At 37.5% G+C, this 22,056-nt stretch overlaps 1 protein-coding gene across 2 annotated transcripts; it reads left to right on the plus strand.

Moving 5' to 3' along the window:
• Positions 1-196: 196 nt before the first annotated feature.
• LOC126850894 (phospholipid-transporting ATPase VD) lies at positions 197-21,886 on the plus strand. 2 transcript variants are annotated; one of them, XM_050594342.1, is made up of 18 exons: positions 197-750; positions 6,353-6,997; positions 7,603-7,782; positions 7,906-8,166; positions 13,910-14,185; positions 14,436-14,604; positions 15,210-15,563; positions 15,892-16,187; positions 16,356-16,514; positions 16,588-16,861; positions 16,948-17,380; positions 17,708-18,108; positions 18,245-18,532; positions 18,692-18,943; positions 19,023-19,127; positions 19,191-19,378; positions 19,624-19,803; positions 19,886-21,886. In XM_050594342.1, the coding sequence occupies exons 2-18, from the start codon at positions 6,363-6,365 to the stop codon at positions 19,935-19,937; spliced, it is 4,503 nt and encodes a 1,500-aa protein (XP_050450299.1). In that variant the 5' UTR covers positions 197-750; positions 6,353-6,362; the 3' UTR covers positions 19,938-21,886. The 2 variants fall into 2 exon arrangements, with proteins under 2 accessions (XP_050450299.1, XP_050450300.1); XM_050594343.1 differs by having other exon boundaries at positions 236-750; positions 19,624-19,797.
• Positions 21,887-22,056: the final 170 nt, after the last annotated feature.

Genomic DNA, 22,056 nt, shown 5'->3' on the forward strand with positions numbered 1-22,056 from the left:
TGCAACATCTATTAAATGCTATATATTACATATTACATGTATTAATATATAATATGTATAATATATATTTAATATTTTTTTTATTCCTTTTTTGCGAGAGCCGTAATGACATCCTTCATTGAATGAAATATATATATATATATGTAACTTTATAGGCGTAACGGCGTCTGCTAGCGTTTGCGTTACTACGCGTGCGCAGAAGATTTGTCCCTCCAACCTCCAACACTGCGCGGCGTGTTGATCGTTCAAGTTGTCAGTACGTGTACGGCGATAAGCTGTGTCGTGTCGTCGGCATATCAAGCATATCGGAGCAACTGTCTAGCGACGCGCTTTCATTATCAGCCGCGATCGAATCGTCCGCGATAAAGATAACGCGCTCTCGCGAAACTCTCGCGTTCGTAGTGAGGTCACCCGGGTGATGCGCGAATTTTGAAAGCGGGCCACAAACACAGAGAAAAACGACGCGGCGCAGTCGCGACCCGAAGACGCGATCGCGTAACGTACTCAATGTGCTCGCGCGTTTTCGCTCCACGGAGAAGAGTTCGCGAATTGATGATTCTCGCGCCGCGAGCTACCTCCCATTCGTGATTCATCATTCGTCATCGATTCCCTTCGAGTTTCCTCGCTGATGAGGGATCGCCGACTTTCCCGACGCGCGACGGAGATGTAAACTCGACGCGACGAGTTTTGGGGGAGACGCCATCCGTTTTAAACGAGGCCACGTGGACCACGTCGGGAGTCAGGAAAAATGTGAGTTTGTTCTTTCTTTTACTTTTTTCCTCTTTCTCTCTCTCTCTCTCTCTCTCTCTTCCGCGTTGTGTTCGCGGGCACAAACGCGCCAACTTTTTCCTTCCTCGAAGCAACATCTTTCTTCGGGAAAGTTAGCAGTGGAATAAAATCGATTTTTTTAATTATTTTTTACGAGCAATCGCGGAATTTCCGCAAACTGGGAAATGGAAAGTCGAAGAGGCGGGATGATTCAATATCGATACAAATCTGGAAAGGTCGCTACTCGAACTTATGTCGACGAAAAAAAGTTCAAGTTTGACGGTTGGATGAGATTTATAGGCCATGTAAAAAAAAAAGTGAAAGGGTTTTAATGAGAATTGCGTGTTAGAAAAAGATTCGATTAACGCCAGGATCACGTCGAGTGATATTTAATTTCGCAATGGGAAGCGAAGAGCACAAAGATTTTGAGCGACTTTCAAGTGCGATATCGAACGGTGATGCCCTTTAAATCCTATTCCAATTTAAAAGCATTCGTGTTGAATCGATTAAAAAGATAACGAGCCCAGGGAGAAACACAGTTTGCAGCGTCGCAAAGTGTAACGATTAAATTCGCAACTGAATATGCAACCGCGGAAAATTGTCCTCCGACTGTAAGCAGAAAGACACCGCTTCGCCTAAATTGACTCTACCGGTGATTGAGATAATCCTGCGTCAGACTCACATGTATTCATTCTATGCATAAAATATCTTTCTATAATTTTGACACACCGCCGTATAATTCGGAATATCATACGATACATTCAACAATAACATACATATTCTACAATACAACAAAGTAAAATGTAAAACAGTATATACTTTATGCCGTCTCCTGATGAAAAGAGAGACGCAATAAAATAATGTAATTCAATAAAGTCAACATGCACGCATACGTATTATAACGCTATGATAAATATGATATGCCGAGAGAGAGAGAGAGAGAGAGAGAGGAGAGAGAGGAGAGAGAGAGAGAGAGAGAGAGAGAGTGCGCTCTCCATTTAGAGAATGTCAGGGGTTTAACTTTGCATCCCTCATTTCGCAATATTTGCATTTCGAATAGAAATGCCGGCCTTATCATTTCCCAAGAGGCGACGTTTCGTCGATTTCTTTCATCATGACAGGACGAACCCGCCTCTTCGACTTTCCCATAATGCAGACGAATAATATTACATTTAGTTTCGGCTAAATAAAGGTCGATGCTGTATTCCGTATTGGGGTTTCGATGGATTTCGAGAGAGGAAAAAAAGAGAGAAAGAGAAAGAAAGACAGAGAATGTCCCACGCACACATATACACATGTCATGTCTTATTCATAATTTACTCACATTATGTACACGCAGATTCGACGTCGTCCGACATTTGTGCGCTTATCGCTGCCGCTCGCTATCAGCGAGCTGATATTTGCGATATAGCAAAGAGAACTTTGTGATACTACCTAAAGCCATATCGAAAACTTTTTTAATACATTTATATAATAAATACGTGCCTAGCTTTAAATAAAAACGTTTATTTGGGCGAAATTAATACGCGCGATACAATAATAGAAAGAATTATGATTGCACGGCTACCTTTCCAAAATTCAAACTTTATAGATTATTAATTGAGATTATATATTTTTTTTGCGAATATTGTTAGTCTTATTTAGATGTTTCAAATGGTACTATATAATTCATCGAGCAACAGCTGCGCGACATATCGCTTTAAAGTTAAAAGATAACGCGATTTTATGTTAGTGAAATACATCATTTTTATATGTCGTGGCGTTTTGAGAATCCTATATGGATGGCTTCCGTCATGCTTTCCATAAAAGACGAGTTATGTTACACACATCTGTTGCGTTTATTTCGGCGCTGATCAAATATAATTACTTTTAAAACGCGACGAATAAATCTCCTCGCGTTATCATTTCAAATATCGCGATAACAAAAAATAAACCGATGAGCCGTCTTTGATCTCAGGTTGTAAATTATTTCGAGCGATTTCTTGTTTCACTTCATCCAAATTTTTTGAAGGATTTTTTTTTTGTCAAAGGGAACTTCGTTTCTTCGAAATAAATTAGATTATCAGAAAAATCTAGATCGCCTGAAAAATTCCGTCGATTATCGGCATTCGTTCTTCATCTCGGGCAGCATTATTGGATTGTAAAGAAATGCTGAATCATTCTCTTGAAAAGATTTGAATGCTTTAAGAAGCTTTGATCGATACACCGAAATATTTATGATGATAGGGTGATTTTTCCGGAAAATGATCTCAGATAAAAAAGTCCAAAAGGGAGAATGTCGATAATCGATGAGAAATCGGCGAGGTGATATCGTAATTTTCTTTAACTGCACCTCCAATCGTATCCTAATGATAGCGAACGACGCGATAATGAAGCGCGTTAGAGCGCTCGGCAGTAAACAGGTGACCCAATTTAATAGCTCGATTTTTTCTACCCTTGATATATACACTCCGTTCGTTTACATTCGACCGATAGCGATTCGCGCGCAAAGAGAAGGGTGCCCGCAGCACATCGATCGTCGTATACCGGAATCTCGTTCATCGCAACCATACGCACACATGATCAGAGGTGCTCATTGACGCGCCATGTGTGCGCCCGACACACAAGCGGCGGTAAACCGTGACACGTTTTCCGTCTCGTGCGACTTTGAGATCGAATCAGGCCGATATCGTTCGAGCGAATTAAATCTTCAATAAAAATAATAAAAATGATATAGAATATTAGGATGCCGTAAAAAAAACGAAATAATAAAAAATATATTTTCTTAAAATTATATCTCTAATTCGGCAATGTCACACGCATACATAATTTATTTTTAATTTAAAAAAGTTTCAAATTTTGCTTAATTATATAAAATGATTACTTTTATGAAAACATTTATTTTTGTAAAAGGGGAACAATGACGGTTACTGTTTCACCTTAGAAGATAAGATCTGGTCGGGATAAGATCGGTGACTAAGAGAAAACTGTACAAGAACAAAGTAAACAGTTTCTATATTAATTGAAGCTAGCTCGATATACATGTATGTTTAAAAGCTCATCGATCGCATCAATGTAACGTTATTTTTGTTATAATTATCCGAGATATTGAGTTATCCGAAGTTATTAACGTCAGTAAGAAATCAGAAAGAAAAATGAATTGCATTCTTTGTGTGGAAATCGCAATATCGATCGCCTATCAGAATTATCGGCAGATATATATTGGATGAAGGACACATTTTTTGTATCAGTCGCACAAGTCAATGATAAGTGGTGTTTCGGTCTCTTGGTGATATACACTTTTTTATACACGTATAGGGAATATATCTAACTTACTTTCCTTTAAATCTATCTTTGAAAGAATATTGAATCGTTATCATTTTTTTGGCAAGAAAATTTTTAAAACCACTGATACCGCTATCGAGATAATATCGAGATAATGTTTTAAAAATAACGTTAGGGTCGGAAGACCGAAAAGAAGCTGATTTCTCGTGAAAGAATAAATCGAAAATGTAGAATAAATTTTTTTCGGGGTTTTTTTGCCGAAAAAATTGACTTTGAAAATTGGAAAATCTATAAAATTTATATTTACGCTTTTTTAAGCTTTAATTGACTGTTGAAATAATTATAAAAAGGTACAACATTCTTTCTACTGAAGAAATAAAATTTATCTATACAACATCTTCAATGACGAATTATTTTAAATTGTTTTATTAAATGAAATATTGTTGTTTTATTTTATATTTATGTATCTATTACCTAATAGTAATTGTCGAGATGCGAATTCGATACAATGTCATTAATTCAAATCTAACGTGTAAATATGTTATTAATGTCCAATTTTCCCGAAAACAAAACTTAATACGAAAATATGTTATTCTATATTTTCTTATATTATTTTTCCACGAAGAATCATTTTTTTTCGATTGTATATACTACATTTTCTGATTCTATGTTTCTGAAGTTCAAAGATATTTGAGTAAAAATTCTTTTTCGATGATGCATTTTTCGAAGAAATAATCTATTTTAGTTATCTATACAGAGTATTCGATATTGAAACTGCGATTCGAAGACATATCTATCGTATTTACTACATTTTGCACTATATCGAGAAATCTCATATCTTTCTTTATCCGATAAGAGCGTAAAATACGTAATCTGTGGTACAATAAAACGAACAGTGAGTCTCCACAAATCTAGGTTTTACATTTAAATATCTGTATTGTGTAAGAGCTTTTAAAATATATCTCGTGCTTATTTTTGATTATATATTGCGAAACTACCGGCTGGGAGTATTTTCCATGTAATTGTCAATTAACTGGAAATTATCAAATATTTTATTCTGCCGTATCGCGCTTTACTAATAAATCAGGCAGAAAATCAATGAAAAATAAACATAATCTATAATGAATAGGCTGTAGAAGAATTATAACAACTGTCTGATAAAATCGATTTAGTTAAATAATTATTAACACAGGTTTGTGTGACGAACACATGTGATATGTGACATGTGATATGTGACATCTGATTATGATATATGAGTGCTGCAAAGAGTGATATATTTGGGAACAGATATTGTAAAATGTGCCAGTTCCGCACATTTATTTTTAACGAAGCAATTATGAACGCTTACATATTCGCGCAGATGGCGAAAGCTTAAAAATAAAATTTTATTATATATGAGCAATCTATAAAAATAATAGCCTAATAGAGAAAACAAATATATTATAAAAATATATAAAAAGTAAACTTGACACTTCAACTTTAATTTTTTTTTTGTCTAAATGTCGACTTTGTAAATTTGTATCGATTTAATTTTATTTAATTTTTTTCATACTGCATAATAAGGAAATTTTACGATTGCATCAAGTTCGCGATTATATGTGCGTCTTCTGTGTTTGAAAAGAATACGTGCAATGCATGCGATTGTTATTCCGGATAAATACAAACGCGTGATTCGTCAATCGCGAGGATAAGCAAATGTCTGTCGAGAAAAAAAAATACGAATGGGCGAATTTTGAATCGCAAACAGTTATACGTTTGGAACGAATTGGATATTGTCGGAACGAGGGCGCGAATTATCGCGCCCAGAATAATCGAGGAAGATTGAATACCTGCTGTCTTGTCGATTCCAGAAATTTCAGCTATATTTACGGCTAATGTGTACGGCAGAATATTACACACATTGTGGATTCAGAACAATACAGTTGATTATTAATTGAAAACCTATTCTTTAATGACATCAAATAGAGCATTAAAATAATAGCACTAAAAATATAGCATTTGGAAACATTTGATATCGAAGATAAGATTATTTATTTTACAATTCAGTTAAACTAGGTCTCGAAATTTCATGTGAGAAAAAGACAGAGGATTTAAATATTCCAAAATATAATAAAATTGAATAATAAATAAATAAATAATAAATAATTAAATTTTATTTATATCTTCATTAAAGTAATTATATTATATATAAAAAAAAAAAATAAATTAAATTCGACATCTCATCGCTAAAAATCAACCGATCTTTATCTGTTGAGTTTTCTTCTATCCATTTATTGTTTCATACGTTCACTATCTTTTTTTTGCACCGCGTATTGCGCAGATGTGCCAGCATGTCCGAGGACGACGCGCAGGAAGCAGCCAGCGAGGAGATCGAGAGACAAGGGGCTCTTTACGTGTTCCCGGGTGCGGGCCGCCCCAGCCGCGCGACGACGTCGTCGTCGACATCGACGGCGCCCCTTCAGCCATCGCTGTCGTCTTTTCTCCACGATGGCGATCACTTGACCACGACAAACACGACGATGACGACCAGCACCACGATGATGGCGTCAACGTCAACAAAGATCAGCAACGGCGACGAAGACGAGGATGCCGTAGAAGAAGTTACCTCGCCGGCCAGAAGAAGACCCCTGCCGAAGACACACGCGAGATCGGCGAGCCATGGTGGTGTCTTGGCGGATTACACGACCGGACGGCAAACCTACGGGTCTTATCTTGGCCCGTTGACGTCTGTGGGAAGTGCCACGTCTGCGGGTCGACCATCGGCGCTGAAGAAGCCAGGTCATCAGAGAGCCTTCAGCCAGGGTCAGGTGGCGGACGTGACGCAAGGCCAGTCGGCCGTAACGGGACACCATCGTGTCGGTTCCAGAACGGACTTCATCTTGCCGCCGGGTCACAGGGAGGAGGGCAGACCGCCTACTGCCGGCAGGATGCCTTCCTTTCGCGGTCATTCTCGCCAGGCGTCCAGGTACGAAATGACATACGAGATGCGATTTATCATTGTTCTAAATGATAAAGTAGATCGTGGACAGAATTGGATAACAGTACATTAACAGCGGATAATATCTAAGAGAAGCTAGTATATTATACGCTATTAATATTAATACACGAAATTTAGAGATAAGATTAAGTTTAATCGATATTTTTTCTATAAATATAACCGATATAAGTAAAATGTTTTTAAAATTAATTAAAATTAGAATTCTTTTTTAATTTTATACATCATATAATGAAGTAATATTTCGAAAATCTCTTACACAGATCAGACGATAGAATTAAAAGTAAAAAAATTCTCTCTCTTTGTCATATGATTATAAGTAGACTGTATAAAATTTGATGTATTTAAAATGGTTATTTATTAAAATTGTTGATAATTTATATTTTTATATCAATAATGTTAATATATATCACGATATCATGAAATATCGATCACTTGATTAGATTAAATAATGTATCTTAATAATTCCCTCATTAAGATTCACGATTTATTAAAATATTTTTTTTCTTTAAAAATGATATTTTGTGCATAACACAGTATTAAAAGCGCAAACTGTGCCGCGATTGTTCGGACAGATCGGAGTCTATCTATACGATAAGACGTAGCGTCGTGCCCCCCTGGTGGAGGAGACTATGGGCCCATTGTTTCGGTCCATTGCCGGAGGAGCCCCGTCTAAGAACAATAGTGCCGAATCATTTAGTCTCTCCGAAAACACCGAAGAGTCAGCATCCCAATGGGAATAGGGCGGATAACAGGTAAGAGCGAGAGAGACAATAATAGATAGCGATGAAAAATATGTCGCGAGAATATGTGTCCGAGAAAATTGACTCGAACGGAATGATCAGCTCGCACGTCTCATGATGTCACACATGTTTCAGGGTACGCACAACAAAGTATACGATGCTGAGCTTCTTACCTCGTAATCTCCTGGAACAGTTTCACCGCGTGGCTAATCTGTACTTCATTTTCATTGTTTTGCTCAATTGGGTACCGGCTATAAATGCATTCGGCAAGGAAGTCGCTATGATCCCCGTCCTGTTCGTTCTGGGAGTTACGGCGCTTAAGGATTTCTTCGAAGATCGCCGGCGTCTCGCCAGTGACCGGCGTGTGAACAATTCCACCTGCCGCGTCTACGTTAGGTGAGTCGACGAACAAGTGCGATGTTAACATCCGTCACACAGTGTGCATAGAGCATAGAGATCGTTCGAATACAATCAGTTCCTCTTTTTCTCCTCTTCTTCCTCTCCTTCCTCTTCTCCTTTCCAACCTGCGCAAAAACACAAAGATAATGCTAGTTTTATGACTATCGTAAAAAGAGTTAATGCAATGTTGCGTGTCTCTCTCTGCGAATTGTACATGAGAGCAAAAGAGACGTTAGTGATTGAATGCGATAAAACGTGTAAGAATAATATAAATGAATGATTAAGTTTCGACAGTTTCAATTTTCTTTTTAATAACGAAATAAATAATGCACGATAATTTTTTCTCTCTCTTCCTCTTTCGTGTATGAAGAATTGAATAGACGTGTTTAATTTTTCAACCTCAGTATCGACCTTGCTCGTTTATCCTTGTTAGTTTCCGCGCCCGTCGCCGCTTCAGTTAGAATCCTTGCGGCAACGGAACCCGATAGATCGATTCCAATATAAGACCGACAATTCCAGATATGTGGGTCACGTACAAATGCGAACGAACGGTCTGCGTGCGCGAACATGGAGAGGAAAGTGTCCGGCCTATACCGTTCTTTTTCCGCAAGAATACTCTACGACGCGACGTTCTAGATTGTCGTTGATGCGTCGCGATCACCAGCATTGTTTACGCCCGTAACATCAGCCTTCAATTGATACGCTTTACAGCAACAACTGCTGCTTAATGTACATACAATATCAATAGGTTTATTTCGTCGTTCGTGCATCCGAAAACGATCCGCGAACGATCGCTCGGAGAGCTTGTGTATACACTCACACATGTGCGCGATTGAACTATAGATACAATTCGACGCGTGCGCTGATAAACGCGTATGTACATACGCCACGTGGTTTTGATTGCAATGCAACAAGAGAGAGGTGGATATATACGATTGAACGAGGGTTGAATGAACTTCGAAAAAAATTCTCTTGCGATTTACAACCATCTTCGAGATAATGAATAAATCTATTAATGTTATAAAATTCGATAATTAATTTAAAATTATATTTTCTAAATTTTATAAAAAAAAGCAATTTCTCTCTTTCTTTCTGTCTCTCTCTCTCTCTCTCACACATATACCAATAAATAATTATATTTCGAGACCATGTTTTTTTTAACATGCAGAGTCACTTCAATTATTTAAAAAGATATTCATGAAATAGCAGAAAAAACTTGTAATTTCAAAAAATATACGATATTTTTGAAAACCTCCTGAATTCACGTAAAAATTGATTGACCCCGTGTGCCTCGTATAAATGTAATCGAGTATATAGTCGATCTATCTTGTCGTTCGTTCGTCGTTTCGATCGTGCGAATGTCGGCAGTTTGAGTCTTCGTTCATAATGCAATGTAATTGGAAAGTTGATCGATGACCTGGCAATTCCGACACAGCATATTGCTTCGGCAAAGATTTCGCGGGTGACCTTGTCTCCTGACGTGTCCCTTCGTGTTTCCCTGCACGTCGATTCTCTTTCAATTTTAATTTAATATATTTGCCGATCACGCTCGCGAGATATTTCATCGAGAGCGTTCTTTCACGATAATCTTCGATTTCAGCTTATTATTGTTAAGATACCGTTGCTATTATAATAAAAAAATATTATATTATTGTCATATTAATGAAATAGTTATGCATTTTTAACTAGTGGAACATATGTCAAAATATCTTATTAGATATGAAAAATAGTCGCGATATGATGCGGAACAATCGACAGGATCTTTGACATGTTGCGGAGGTGCGATATATTACGGTTGATGCATTCGCGTGGGAGGGGACGATCGATTTCAAAATTATGTTGTCGACAAGACTCTTCGAGTCGCTAATCTCTCGCGCCTATCGTTCTCTAAACGCAACATATCCGCATAATGATGCGAACGATTTTGCTCCCTCTTTCTCTTTCTTCCTCTCTCTCTCTCTCGCTCTTGTACTCGCGGCCACAGGTCGATTGCAATCCGTCTCGTGCGCCGGAGACCTTGACATTCGCATTTGTTACCATTACCCCCTTTTTATCTCGTTTCATGCGGCGTGTGCCTCGCAATCTGTCGATTCCGCTCGTTAAATCACCGTGACATATTTTTCATCGCTATTATTCTCGCAGTTTCGTTCACGCCTGGAATGTCAACATTTTCGCAACCATTGAGAGATAAATCGAACCTGTTAACGTTTCAGAAGAGGAATAGATTGTTCAAGTTTATTTCAATGTCATTAGGAATTGTTTACATGATGACTTGATAAAAAGATCGACAGTGAAAAAAAGTTTACTTGCTATTTCAGTTTATAAATATGAAAATCAATTTATGATGACTCTCATTAAAACGGATCTAGGACGCGACTAGAGTTGCAAGCTAAATAGGAGGAAAATCTCTATCGGAATAAGTAATGAAGGCGTCGCATGAGTCCGTTAATCATCGTGTTTGCCTCGTCTATTTGACACCAATTGCGCGAGGCAGTTATCGGCCTTCATCGAGTTACTTTTATCATGATGGGACCCTGAAAACATTAAAAAGTAAAATCTAAAGCCTACTCAAAAATCCACTTTAGAAGCCCTTTCCCCGAAAGAATCATCAGCGCGAAGCAAATATGTCATCTTTTGCAACGCAAACAACTTTCGTCAGCATCGTCCGCCAATCACGGCAATAGCGTTCCTTCCAAACTTGTGTTGTAACATTCTCATGTTACAACGTAACGTGAATTTTCGACACCCCGCCTGACAAAGTACTCGGATAGATCCACTTCAATGAAAACTGAGAAACTTTTTCGGTCTACTTCATTCTCTCTTGCCGAGTTTTCGGAGTGCCGTTAAGCAAATGAGTGATGACGTCATCGCTTATGTCATGTGAGAGAGCAATGTAAATGGATGTAAACGTAATATAATGTATGTTTGTGTGTGGTGTATGTGTACATCCGCTTGTACATATTCTATCCGTCACTTCTAAACGCGTTGGAAGCCCTGAAATATCGATAAGCGACTCGCAAATCCATGTAAAGACCGTTTCGTTATATGTATATTACGTGGGAAGTTCTCGGCATAAATTATTCGGTGTAAAAGAGATAATTATAAATGCTCGAATAACGTGTCTTAGCTACAATAATTTTCTCAAATAATTCTCTCTATTGTCATAAGACAATATATGAGTTTCTCACGATATCTTGCATCAGATTCGAATGAATCTTTCTCGCCTAAAAACGTGGAGATGCAGCTTTCAGATTTTGACAATATTTTGATCTTTATTTATATTTGTCTACCCGCTAAGCTTTAAAATTATCACTAAACAAAATTATTTGTTTTTAAATTTACTTTTAAACATGCTTTAATAATATTTTAATATATAGATTTAAAAAAAAAAATGCTTTTCTCTGAATGGGGAGAGAGATTAGATTCTAATAAATCAATAAACATTCCAACGTGCTAAGAAATAAATGTACGATAAACACTTTAGTGTCCTGATGTTTTTTGGCAATGTTAAAGAAGTGCAATCATTTTAAAATCAACTTAGATGCCAAGAGATGCTAAGCATCGTCGAAATGTTGAAAAGGTTTTCACTTAAAAATATCAGGAAAGTTACGCGAATTATGATACTGAAGTATAATATGTACAACTATAGTAAGTTATCCTTGACTCGTTATCTCTTGCTGTGCGTTTGAAAACTTGTTCTGAAATTATTATGCGGTTAGCGATAGCAAATACGTACTGCCGCGGTATATACAATGCCGTCAATATTCTTCGGCATAACTGAGGAAGAAACGTTCAAAAGTTAGTAAATGATAAATAGTTATGAATTAATTGTTTCACTTTAATACATCGTGCCGATACATGGTTATGTAACATTTAAATAATCCACCGCGCATGCATAAAAACCTGCTGTTTATCATTAGTCAATGTTCAGTAGCTATTTGTTTTTGCAACTTTATGTCATACCTGGAGATAAATGATCTTGGAAAAGCCATGAGACAGATTTCTAGCCTATTTCCAGTCTCGTTTCATCCGTATCATGCATTTATAAATATAGTGTATATATTCAGATGTCAATGGTGCGTATATAATTGCATAATTAACTCGTGTATCCTCACTACGTGTTGCGAATCCCTCGCGAAGCAACAATACGAATCCACGATAACGAAAACCACATCACGATGATACTAATGGTACGATACGCGATGCATAATGCATACATTTACGACAATTCATTTTGATGTCGCACTAAACATGGCAAAAAATTGAGCGATACAAAAGCGATACAAAAATGACGTGTTTCTTACTTTGTATTATCTTTCGAAACAAACAAAAGAATTGATATTTGCATCATTTAGTCGCGTCTCTCCGTGAGGCGACCTTGTGACAGTAAAGTATTTTCTCTCGGTTCCCGAAATGAACGCGAATAAACAACAACTAGTTCATCCCGTTCGCGTACAAATGTCAAATGACAAACAGCTGTTTGTCATCCTTTCGAGGAGTTCGCCCACGCGTTCGCCTCCAATGTCTCGTCGTTTCAATTTCGTTCCGATCAAACGGATGCGGACGTGACGTTCAAGATCGAACAACCTTGAGAGATACCATGCGCTTGCAATTGAGAAAAATATATCGCCAATCGCCGATTTCATCATAGCAGCACGGAGAGCGCTCGAGCGAGATGAATCTATCTTCTGAACACTTGAATTAGCTACTCAAGGTTACGCCTGTTGCGATCCGCCACCGCTTACAACTCGGAGAGTAATAGAAAATCACGTCATAGAGAGAGAATTCGAGTTCTCACGAGCAACTCCATTTCGTTCCGCATATATCAATATTTCGTGTATTAATCGTTAATTTTTATTAGATAGAGAGTCGTATTCTAAATCTTTTGCACAAAGATTTTTGGCGCGTTGTGTAATATTAAAGCTATATAATATTTTAGTTTTAAGCTTGAAGCTTAATCATTTTGATTAAGAAAAATGTAACATCTTGTTTAATTATTAATTTTCCATCATACTATTTATGATAAAGTGAGATCAATTTTCTATTCCGATCCGTGAATTTCAAATGCTTATTAACGGATACATGTATCTCGCTGCGCTCGTTTCGGTCTTGATAAATATTTGCGTGTGTGTGTGTGTTTCACGCTGTGCGAAACTCTATATAATATCCATTTTCGCAACATTGACGACAGCAGGGTAGCCTTACGAGTTCTTTTATGCAATGCGAGGATTTGTCGATTGTCTTACGTCAATCCCTTAAGTAAGATTCTACAACTTTATTTGCCAGATATTTTTTCCTTCGTTCGTACGGGAGAGAAAGTATAAATAATTTAATCTCTTTTTGATAGATTCTAATAATAGATCCTAATAAGAATAGAATAGTGACACGCATGCGCGCGCGCGTTGGAGTTAGTTAATTAATTTACTGAAAACTAGAGTATCGCATAATATATTCAACACGTAATAGCTTAAGTTTATTAAGCTAAAATAAACTGCGCACTGTTAGATACATATTTGCAAGTTATGCCGTAATATAATTTACGTAATATTCATAATTGTGAATCGTGCGATAAAGTTAAGAAGCGTCGCGGATGAAGTAATCTATTTAACGTACAAATTCTCCAATTATTTCGCACGATTACGAAAATGTAATTACCTTTTTCAATGTAGTCGCTTAAATAACGCTCAAAAGTAGTGCCTCAGTTTCTTGACGAGAGATTTCTCTTGTGATTTCATTGTAGCGAAGGCGACAGATATATGAAGGTGGCGTGGAAGGATGTCAAGGTGGGTGACCTGGTTCACCTCTCAAACAACGAACTGGTACCGGCCGATCTTTTGCTTCTGAGAAGCAGCGATCCTCAGGGATTAGCTTATCTCGATACGTGCAACCTTGATGGCGAGTCAAATCTGAAGCAGCGTCAGGTTGTCAGGGGTTTCCTCGATCTGCAGGATACTTTCCAGCCTTCCAAGTTCCGGTCGGTGGTCGAGGTCGATCAGCCAAGTACTAGAATATATAGGTATATGTTCGAGATAATTTGTCAATATATTAAAATCAACTCTCTTAAATCTCTATTATTTTTAGAAATTTCCCCAAAGAGTTTGGATAAACAAAAAGAAAATATTTTTTAACATTATGGTTCATGTTTCTTTCAATAAAATTTTGTTTTTCGCGATTCATCTCATAAGCGCTTATCGCAACGATATTTATTGGCGTAATAACCAGGAATTAACTGGATTACGATTGATCCCACTAAATGCGTCTATCAGGTTTCATGGCGCCGTAGTGCATCCGAACGGCGGCAGGGTGCCCGTGTCCACGGAAAATCTTTTGCTCAGGGAATGTGTTTTAAAGAATACCAACTTCGTCGAAGGTATAGTCATATACGCCGGTCACGAGACTAAAGCGTTGTTGAACAACGGTGGACCTAGATACAAGGTAAAAAAATGTTTAAGAAAAAAATAACTAAATTAACAATTAAAACAATTAAGAAAGGGGAACGCATTCGAGAATAACTACAATTTTTTTATTTTGTAAAAAAAAGATGATAATTTTCCCTGAATATTTTTCGAGCTATATAAATTTTTTTTGGACGTGATTAATATAAGTGTTTAAAGAGATGTATAAGAATAATTTCAAAGACTTTGAAATGTTTTTCTGTAAATTAATTTTTTTTTTCTTGAAACCGATTGTTTTCATTTACGCAGAGAAATATAAATTACGATTTGATCATTTAAACAAATTGTAATGTTATAAAAAGTTACAAACGATTCGCCAAAAAAAGACTTCATTCAACTACAAATAGAAATTCAAAAGAGCTCATTCAACGAAAAACATCGGTCAAAAACCAAACATGTGCAAAAAAAATATAAAACTAAATTATTCAGATATGTTAAACGCGAATGTTGAGAAAAAAAACTTAAAAATAGGTAGTCTTGCTCTATGATTTTGTATAATTAATCCTTTTTAAATAAATAGATAGCATAAATAGAGAAGTACCTCCAACGCGCTTTAAACTTTTCCATAATGCTATATGATTTCAGCGTTCCCGTTTAGAGAAGCAAATGAACAGGGACGTGAAATGGTGCGTAGCGATATTGTTGGTGCTGTGCGTGATCGGTGCATTCGGATGCCGATTTTGGTTGTCCGCGTACATGGGTTTGACGATGATACCGTTCCTACCGGTGCTGCAGGAGCCGATCTACGAGAGCGTACTGACCTTCCTGACCTACGTCATAATATTTCAAGTGATGATACCGCTGAGCTTATACGTTACGATCGAGATGGCCAAGGTGGGACAAGTGTACCATATCAGCCACGACCCGGCCCTCCGCGACACGGAAACCGGCCGGAAGGCGGAGTGCCGCGCGCTGAATATCACGGAAGAACTAGGCCAAGTGAGTGTAATTTATATTAAATGAATCTGCACGCGCGAGGGAGAGTATTTTATATGTAGACGATCGATATTATGAAAATTATACTTTCTCAGGAAAAAAGAAATAATTGCGTGTTGGAAAATTACTAATATATATTTATATTTATGTTAATATTTCTCTCTCATTTGTATTTTCAATTTAATTAGTATCGTCGTATCATCATCTTTTGTATTCTTCTTTGCATTTTTTTTTTTTCAAACAAAAATATCTTATCGTTAGGCAAATTTTTGCAAACAACACATACAATATATTTGGAAATTACTTGAAAATACTTGCTGTTAAATTACAGGTGCAATATATTTTTTCCGACAAAACCGGCACTTTGACGGAAAACAAAATGCTGTTCAGGCGATGCGTGATAGGTGGTCAGGATTACTCACATATGGGTGACAACGAAAATCTGCTTCCGTGCTCACGGCTTAAGGAGGACCTGCTCATAAGTACATTTCGACATCGTTTACAGGAATTTCTTATTGTCTTGGCCACGTGCAACACAGTTGTTGTGAATTCCCAACCGCATTATGATATCATGAACTCTAGCGGAGTCATCGAGGAACCTCAAAAGAATGGAACTGGTCCCAGGAGGTTGGCATACATTATATTAAGAAATAAAAGAAAAACAAAAATTAATTTACTACACTTTGAAAAACGGTTAATTAATCACGACAAATTTTTAATAAACAAATCAAATTTGTTATTATCTTTTTTTTTATCACGTTGTCTCTGTGAGTTTAACGCTATGATATTTTACAGAATAACAGAGTCGGATAATTCATTTCCGACTGTTAATTCCCCACCGATATTGGTATCTCCGAGCAATAGAAATGCCCGCACCTTGTCTCCAGTATCACCAGTGATCAGCACGGCAAATACGTTCGATGACACGCCAAAATTTCCATTTAAATTTTCCAGGTTGGTATAACATTTAAGTATATATAAAGTATTTTGAAATACATGATATTTAACAGAACTATTTCTTTTTCAGGCCAAAGTTGCTGAATGTAACATCGATACCAAGCCTAGGGATTGGTTTATTGGGACGAAAACTTTCACCGGACGGGCAGAAGAGACGTACTCCGGACTCGAAAAACAGCGACGAATTATTACAAAATCCAGCAATTTACGAAGCGGAGAGCCCAGACGAGTTGGCGCTAGTACACGCGGCGCGTGCTTATGATGTTAAGTTAGTGAAACGGACTCCTCGTAATGCGATAATTTCTTTTCCGGATAAGTCGACGCTCGCATTTGAGATACTTCACGTAGGTGGTTGCGGGCAGATAATTACTTGAGAATGAGGAGAATGGAATATTCAGTTAACCAATTGTTATTCTTTGATCGCTTATAGGTGCTACCGTTTGATTCAAACAGGAAATGCATGTCAATATTGCTCAGGCATCCTCACACCGGCGAAATAGTATTATATAGCAAGGGCGCTGACACGACGATGCTGCCAGCGTTATCGCCGGATGACGAGAACACCGTCGCCTCGGCGAGTATTCGACAATATCTGCAGTCGTATGCGCGTCAAGGATTGCGTACCTTAGTAATGGCGAAAAGGACATTGACGTCGCAGGAGTACGAAATGTGGCGAGAGAAACACAACGAGGCGGAACTGGCGACGGAGAACCGTGAGCGCCGCATACGCGATTCGTACGCAACATTGGAGTCGCATTTAACGCTGCTGGGAGCGACCGGCATCGAGGACAAGTTACAAGTCGGCGTGCCCGAGACAATGGCCGCTTTGGTCGCCGCCGGGATCGTCGTGTGGGTTCTGACAGGTTTGTAGAAAGACTCGCATGCGTATCCAAACCGGTTTACATTAGCGCGCGAGCATTATTTTTTATACACAATCATCGTAAGATATATGGGATTGGTGTTTCAAATCGCAAATGGATTTCCTCGTAGTCAACCTTCCGTCTATGTGCATTATATTACATAAACAACGTTATATAAAGATTATGAGAAAAGAAATTATGTAGGCGAATATATATCGATGATAAAATAGATGTCTTTCGAAACATTCTTAAGCGTAATTAACACGCGCTAATGTGAAAGCAATTACACGACTTTATGTCATATACACATGTTCGTTTTTGCGGTTTCAGGGGACAAGCCGGAAACCGCTGTGAACGTAGCATATTCGGCGCGACTCTTCTCACCGGCCATGCAGCTGCTGCAGCTGCAGGCGAGATCGAAATCCGTTGCCGAGACGCTCATACGCGGCTATCTAGACTCGGCGTGCAAAGAGAACGTAAACAATAGCCATCCGCAACCAAGTATGTTGACGGGTATCGCAGATTCCGTCGGCGTGTATTCCAATTACGATTCCACCGAGAGAGATGCCCATAGAATCGGCAGTCCATGGCCACGGCAACGTGCGCTAGTCGTGGATGGTAAGACGTTGACTGTGATCCTGGATCCGCGATCGGGTCTGACCGGTCCGTTCCTCGAACTCACAAAAACGTGCTCTAGTGTCTTAGCCTGCCGCGCCACACCGTTGCAAAAGGTAAGAATAATATTATACCGACAATAATGAAAGATTGTCAATAAAATCGAGACAAGTCCTCTAACTATAATTGTAATGTAGCAGTTAATCAACATAATATAAGAAGTAATAAAGCGCGATTAATTCTACGTTGTAGGCATACATAGTTCGCATCGTTAAAAAGCAATTAGGAATGAGAACGTTAGCGATCGGCGACGGCGCAAATGACGTTAGCATGATACAAACCGCTGATGTGGGTGTCGGTATCTCAGGGCAAGAGGGTACGCAGGCGGTGATGGCGGCGGATTTCGCGATATTACGATTTTCCATGCTCAGCCGGCTCCTCCTTCTGCACGGGCACTGGTGTTACGACCGTCTCGCCAGAATGATTTTGTATTTCTTTTACAAGAATGCAACTTTCGTCTTCCTCGTGTTCTGGTTTCAGGTGAGCATTGCGAAGAATGAAGAAGAAAATAATTATTGAAGAAAAAATATATAAAAATAAATGAAAGAAAAATACTGTTCTCCGCATAATTTTAGTTAGTAAATTTATGTAGATATTTCTAAATATGTGTAATAATATATATCTCTTTTTTTCTTGCAGCTGTACTGCGGTTTCTCCGGTGCTGTAATGATAGATCAAATATATTTAATGTTATACAACTTGCTGTTCACTTCGCTGCCGCCTCTAGCTTTGGGCATTTACGATCGAGTTGCCGCGCCTCACGTGTTACTTTCAACAGCGGAATTGTACACAAGAGGACGTCTGGGACTAGTTTATAAGCCGCACTCGTTTTGGCTGACAATCGGCGACGCTCTTTACCAAAGCATCGTTATTTTCTTTATCACCAAAGAGGTTAGTGCAGTAAGAATAAGGCTTGGAAACTTGATTGATCATTGCATACAAAGATTCTGTCATTTTGTTATTCTTTCAGATTTATTACGATTCGATTGTGGATATATGGGAATTCGGGACGACTATTATGACGGCGTGCATCGTTGTCATGTTGCTTCATGCTGCCATAGAAATTAAATCTTGGGTAAGTAAGAAGAAATGAAAATATTTCTTGTTTCGAGCAATGATGACTGATTGTTTATTTCAGACTATAATTCATATCGGTGCCATCTTATGTTCCTTGGGCATATTCTTCGGATTTTGCCTATTTTACAATGCCGTCTGCGTTAATTGCATGGGTTTACCCGGATCCTTCTGGGTAATGGAAACGGCCATTACGCGTCATACATACTGGTTCACTGTAGTACTTACGTCTGTCCTCGCATTAATGCCTAGGTATGTTCGCCTTATTTTAAATTAAATTAAAACCGTGTAATAATTATGCAAACCATATTAAATCAAGACTGTAAAGATGAACTTGCATTTTTTTAAAGTTTTTAAATTGTACGATTTGTATTTTTTGTATTTTAAAATCTTCGCGGATGTTTACAATTCCATACAAATTCCTATCCAATTAAATTATTATCGTTCTTATCGGCATAATTATATAATAGCATTCTTTGTTTTTTCAATGCTTGAAGGTTAGTCTATAAGGCGATACAATCCACCATCGCACCAGATGCTATACAAATCGTTTCACAGCAAATTGCCGCAAAAAGCGGTAGTCAAATTCGTCGGCAGCGTATCAGCAGTCAAAGAGGCGAAGTCAATTTTATCGCTGGATGGTCACGTTCTTCGCAACACGCTACCATCAGGTACATGTCAGTTAACCAGTGCTATCTAATTAAATATGGGTTCCGCATTATTCGTTTTCCCGAATGTATCATTCATTACTCATTGCAGACCTGGCAGCTATAGAAGCAAAAGCAGCGCTCTCACGACTATCGTTGCATGACAGGTACAATCGGATTGTAGTGAAGCGTGTCCATCTCATTAATTCGGGAAGTCGACTTTAATCGCCGCGAAGGAAAAAAAAAACGAGAGTTCTTTACCTCTTGCGATCCTTTTCGAGCCGTGCATTCCTTCATCGGTTAAGAGAGGATTTTTTTTATCTTTTCTGAAAATCGTTTACACTGACAACCGTGATTTACTATCTCTGATTCACGACTCCTTGCAAATCGTGGTTGTAGCTATATGATGTAGATACGCGAAAAGGAAAGCTAATTAATCATGGTTGATGCAGCCGAGCATGAAAATTCACGCTCGTCGCTATCAAACTGTGCAATATAGATTATTAAGAAGCGTGGAAACACACTTTGTTGTTCGTGACGCGTTCGCTGCGCGTCCTCGTTATCGCGATAACGGTAACATTTTCATTGCCATTCTCGAATTCGAGTTATCGCGACTGAATTAAAAATCGAGTGGCCTTAAATCTCAGATTGTTCGTTGCATTTAATGGCTGTGACTTCTAGGGACCAAGACTGTGCGTTGTAATTGTATCAGGCAAGCTGGATTTGAGCAAAAGTCTCTACGCCGCGCGATTACTACAAGTATTTTATTTGTATTTTTTTCGACCTGAAACTTTTCACTCGAACGTGTATTCTATTTTCAAGCAGAAGACCAACGAACGGAGACACAGAGACGGATATATATCTAGAGAGAGTGTATTATATATATATATATATATATATATATATATATATATATATATATATATATATACCTTCGAAAGATAAGTGTACAAAGATATTATAAAAAGAGAGTGTTAAGCATATATGTATATACACAGTGTGTGTTTCGCGAGAGGCGCGGTTCATCCGTTGATAGGTATTTTATCAGACCGATTTATTTTTTAAACAAGTTTTTAGCTAAATTATCATTAGATGTTACGCGTCGTAAAGTGTATAGAAGGAAGCAGACGCAGACGCAAAAAATCGTAATTGCGTTAGGTTATTTCCTATTTCCGGTTGATTCACATGCGTACGATCAACGGAATGCCTCAGATAAATTATAATAAATTAATATGACGTTATACACGTGCTTTGTTATATCTATTGTTGTGTTATTGCCAATATCAAAAAAAAAAAATATTGTAAGATATCAATTTAGAGCTTTTAATTTGGATATATAATGACATGTTGAATGTTATATCGATAACACGTTGCACGTGCTATCTCATAGTATTTTGATAATGATCGGATTATCGATGTGTTGTGCGTTTACCGATGTAAAGCGAGTGTGTTACGTAATTAAAAGAAAACAAATCAACTCTCCGTTATCTGTATCACATTTCTGCCAGTCAATTGCCTTTTTACCCAATCGTCCCTAAAAATTTGATCAGTAGATCTTATTGTTGTATAATTAACATACAGTATATCTATAGTGTAACTGCGCGCTACAAACTGAACCAAATGAGATACTTTGCATGTATATATATATATATCGTTTCTTTGTTGCATGTACATAGAGATATTTTTTTAATAAAAGCAAATGAAAACGTGAATGATTCTAAAAAATTAGGAATGCAATTGACTTTCTTTAGGCAAATCATTTTAGTCCGCGAGATAGTTTGTAAGTGACAGCGATAAACAGATTGGAGCGGTTTTATATCAGGAATTGCGTATGTATAAAAAAATAGCGTCTATAAAGTGTAAATTTGTAGTTTAGATGCTCATGCTTTTTTAGCACTCTTTCCTTTTCTTCAAAAAGATATTAATGATGTCACTGTGGTATCATAAATTCTGCTTATTTCATTGAAATAGGACAATGAAAGCAAGAGACTTTTTTAACCAAAGAGAAACATTGTGAAAGCGATATTATTTTATGACCATTTTAATCTTGAATGAAAATGTTATGAGATATAGATGTAGACAAAAATTGATTATACTATGTTTAAAATGTCAATTATTTTAATAAGATAAAACAAAAGATTCGTCCTTTTTAAATATATATGTATATATATATATATATATATATATATATATATATATATATATATATATACAGATTCTCTTTCTTATCCATTATCTTTATACATATTTAATTGTTTGCAATGTCAAGATGAAGAACGACTC

Source organism: Cataglyphis hispanica, chromosome 7, assembly GCF_021464435.1.
Source record: "Cataglyphis hispanica isolate Lineage 1 chromosome 7, ULB_Chis1_1.0, whole genome shotgun sequence".
Lineage (NCBI taxonomy): Eukaryota > Metazoa > Arthropoda > Insecta > Hymenoptera > Formicidae > Cataglyphis > Cataglyphis hispanica.

Coding starts and splice junctions, on each gene's coding strand:
- LOC126850894 (XM_050594342.1), top strand. CDS start 6,363: ATGTCCGAGGACGACGCGCAGGAAGCAGCCAGCGAGGAGATCGAGAGA. Junction 6,998..7,602: donor CATTCTCGCCAGGCGTCCAG/GTACGAAATGAC, acceptor TTGTTCGGACAG/ATCGGAGTCTATCTATACGA. Junction 15,564..15,891: donor TCACGGAAGAACTAGGCCAA/GTGAGTGTAATT, acceptor GTTAAATTACAG/GTGCAATATATTTTTTCCGA.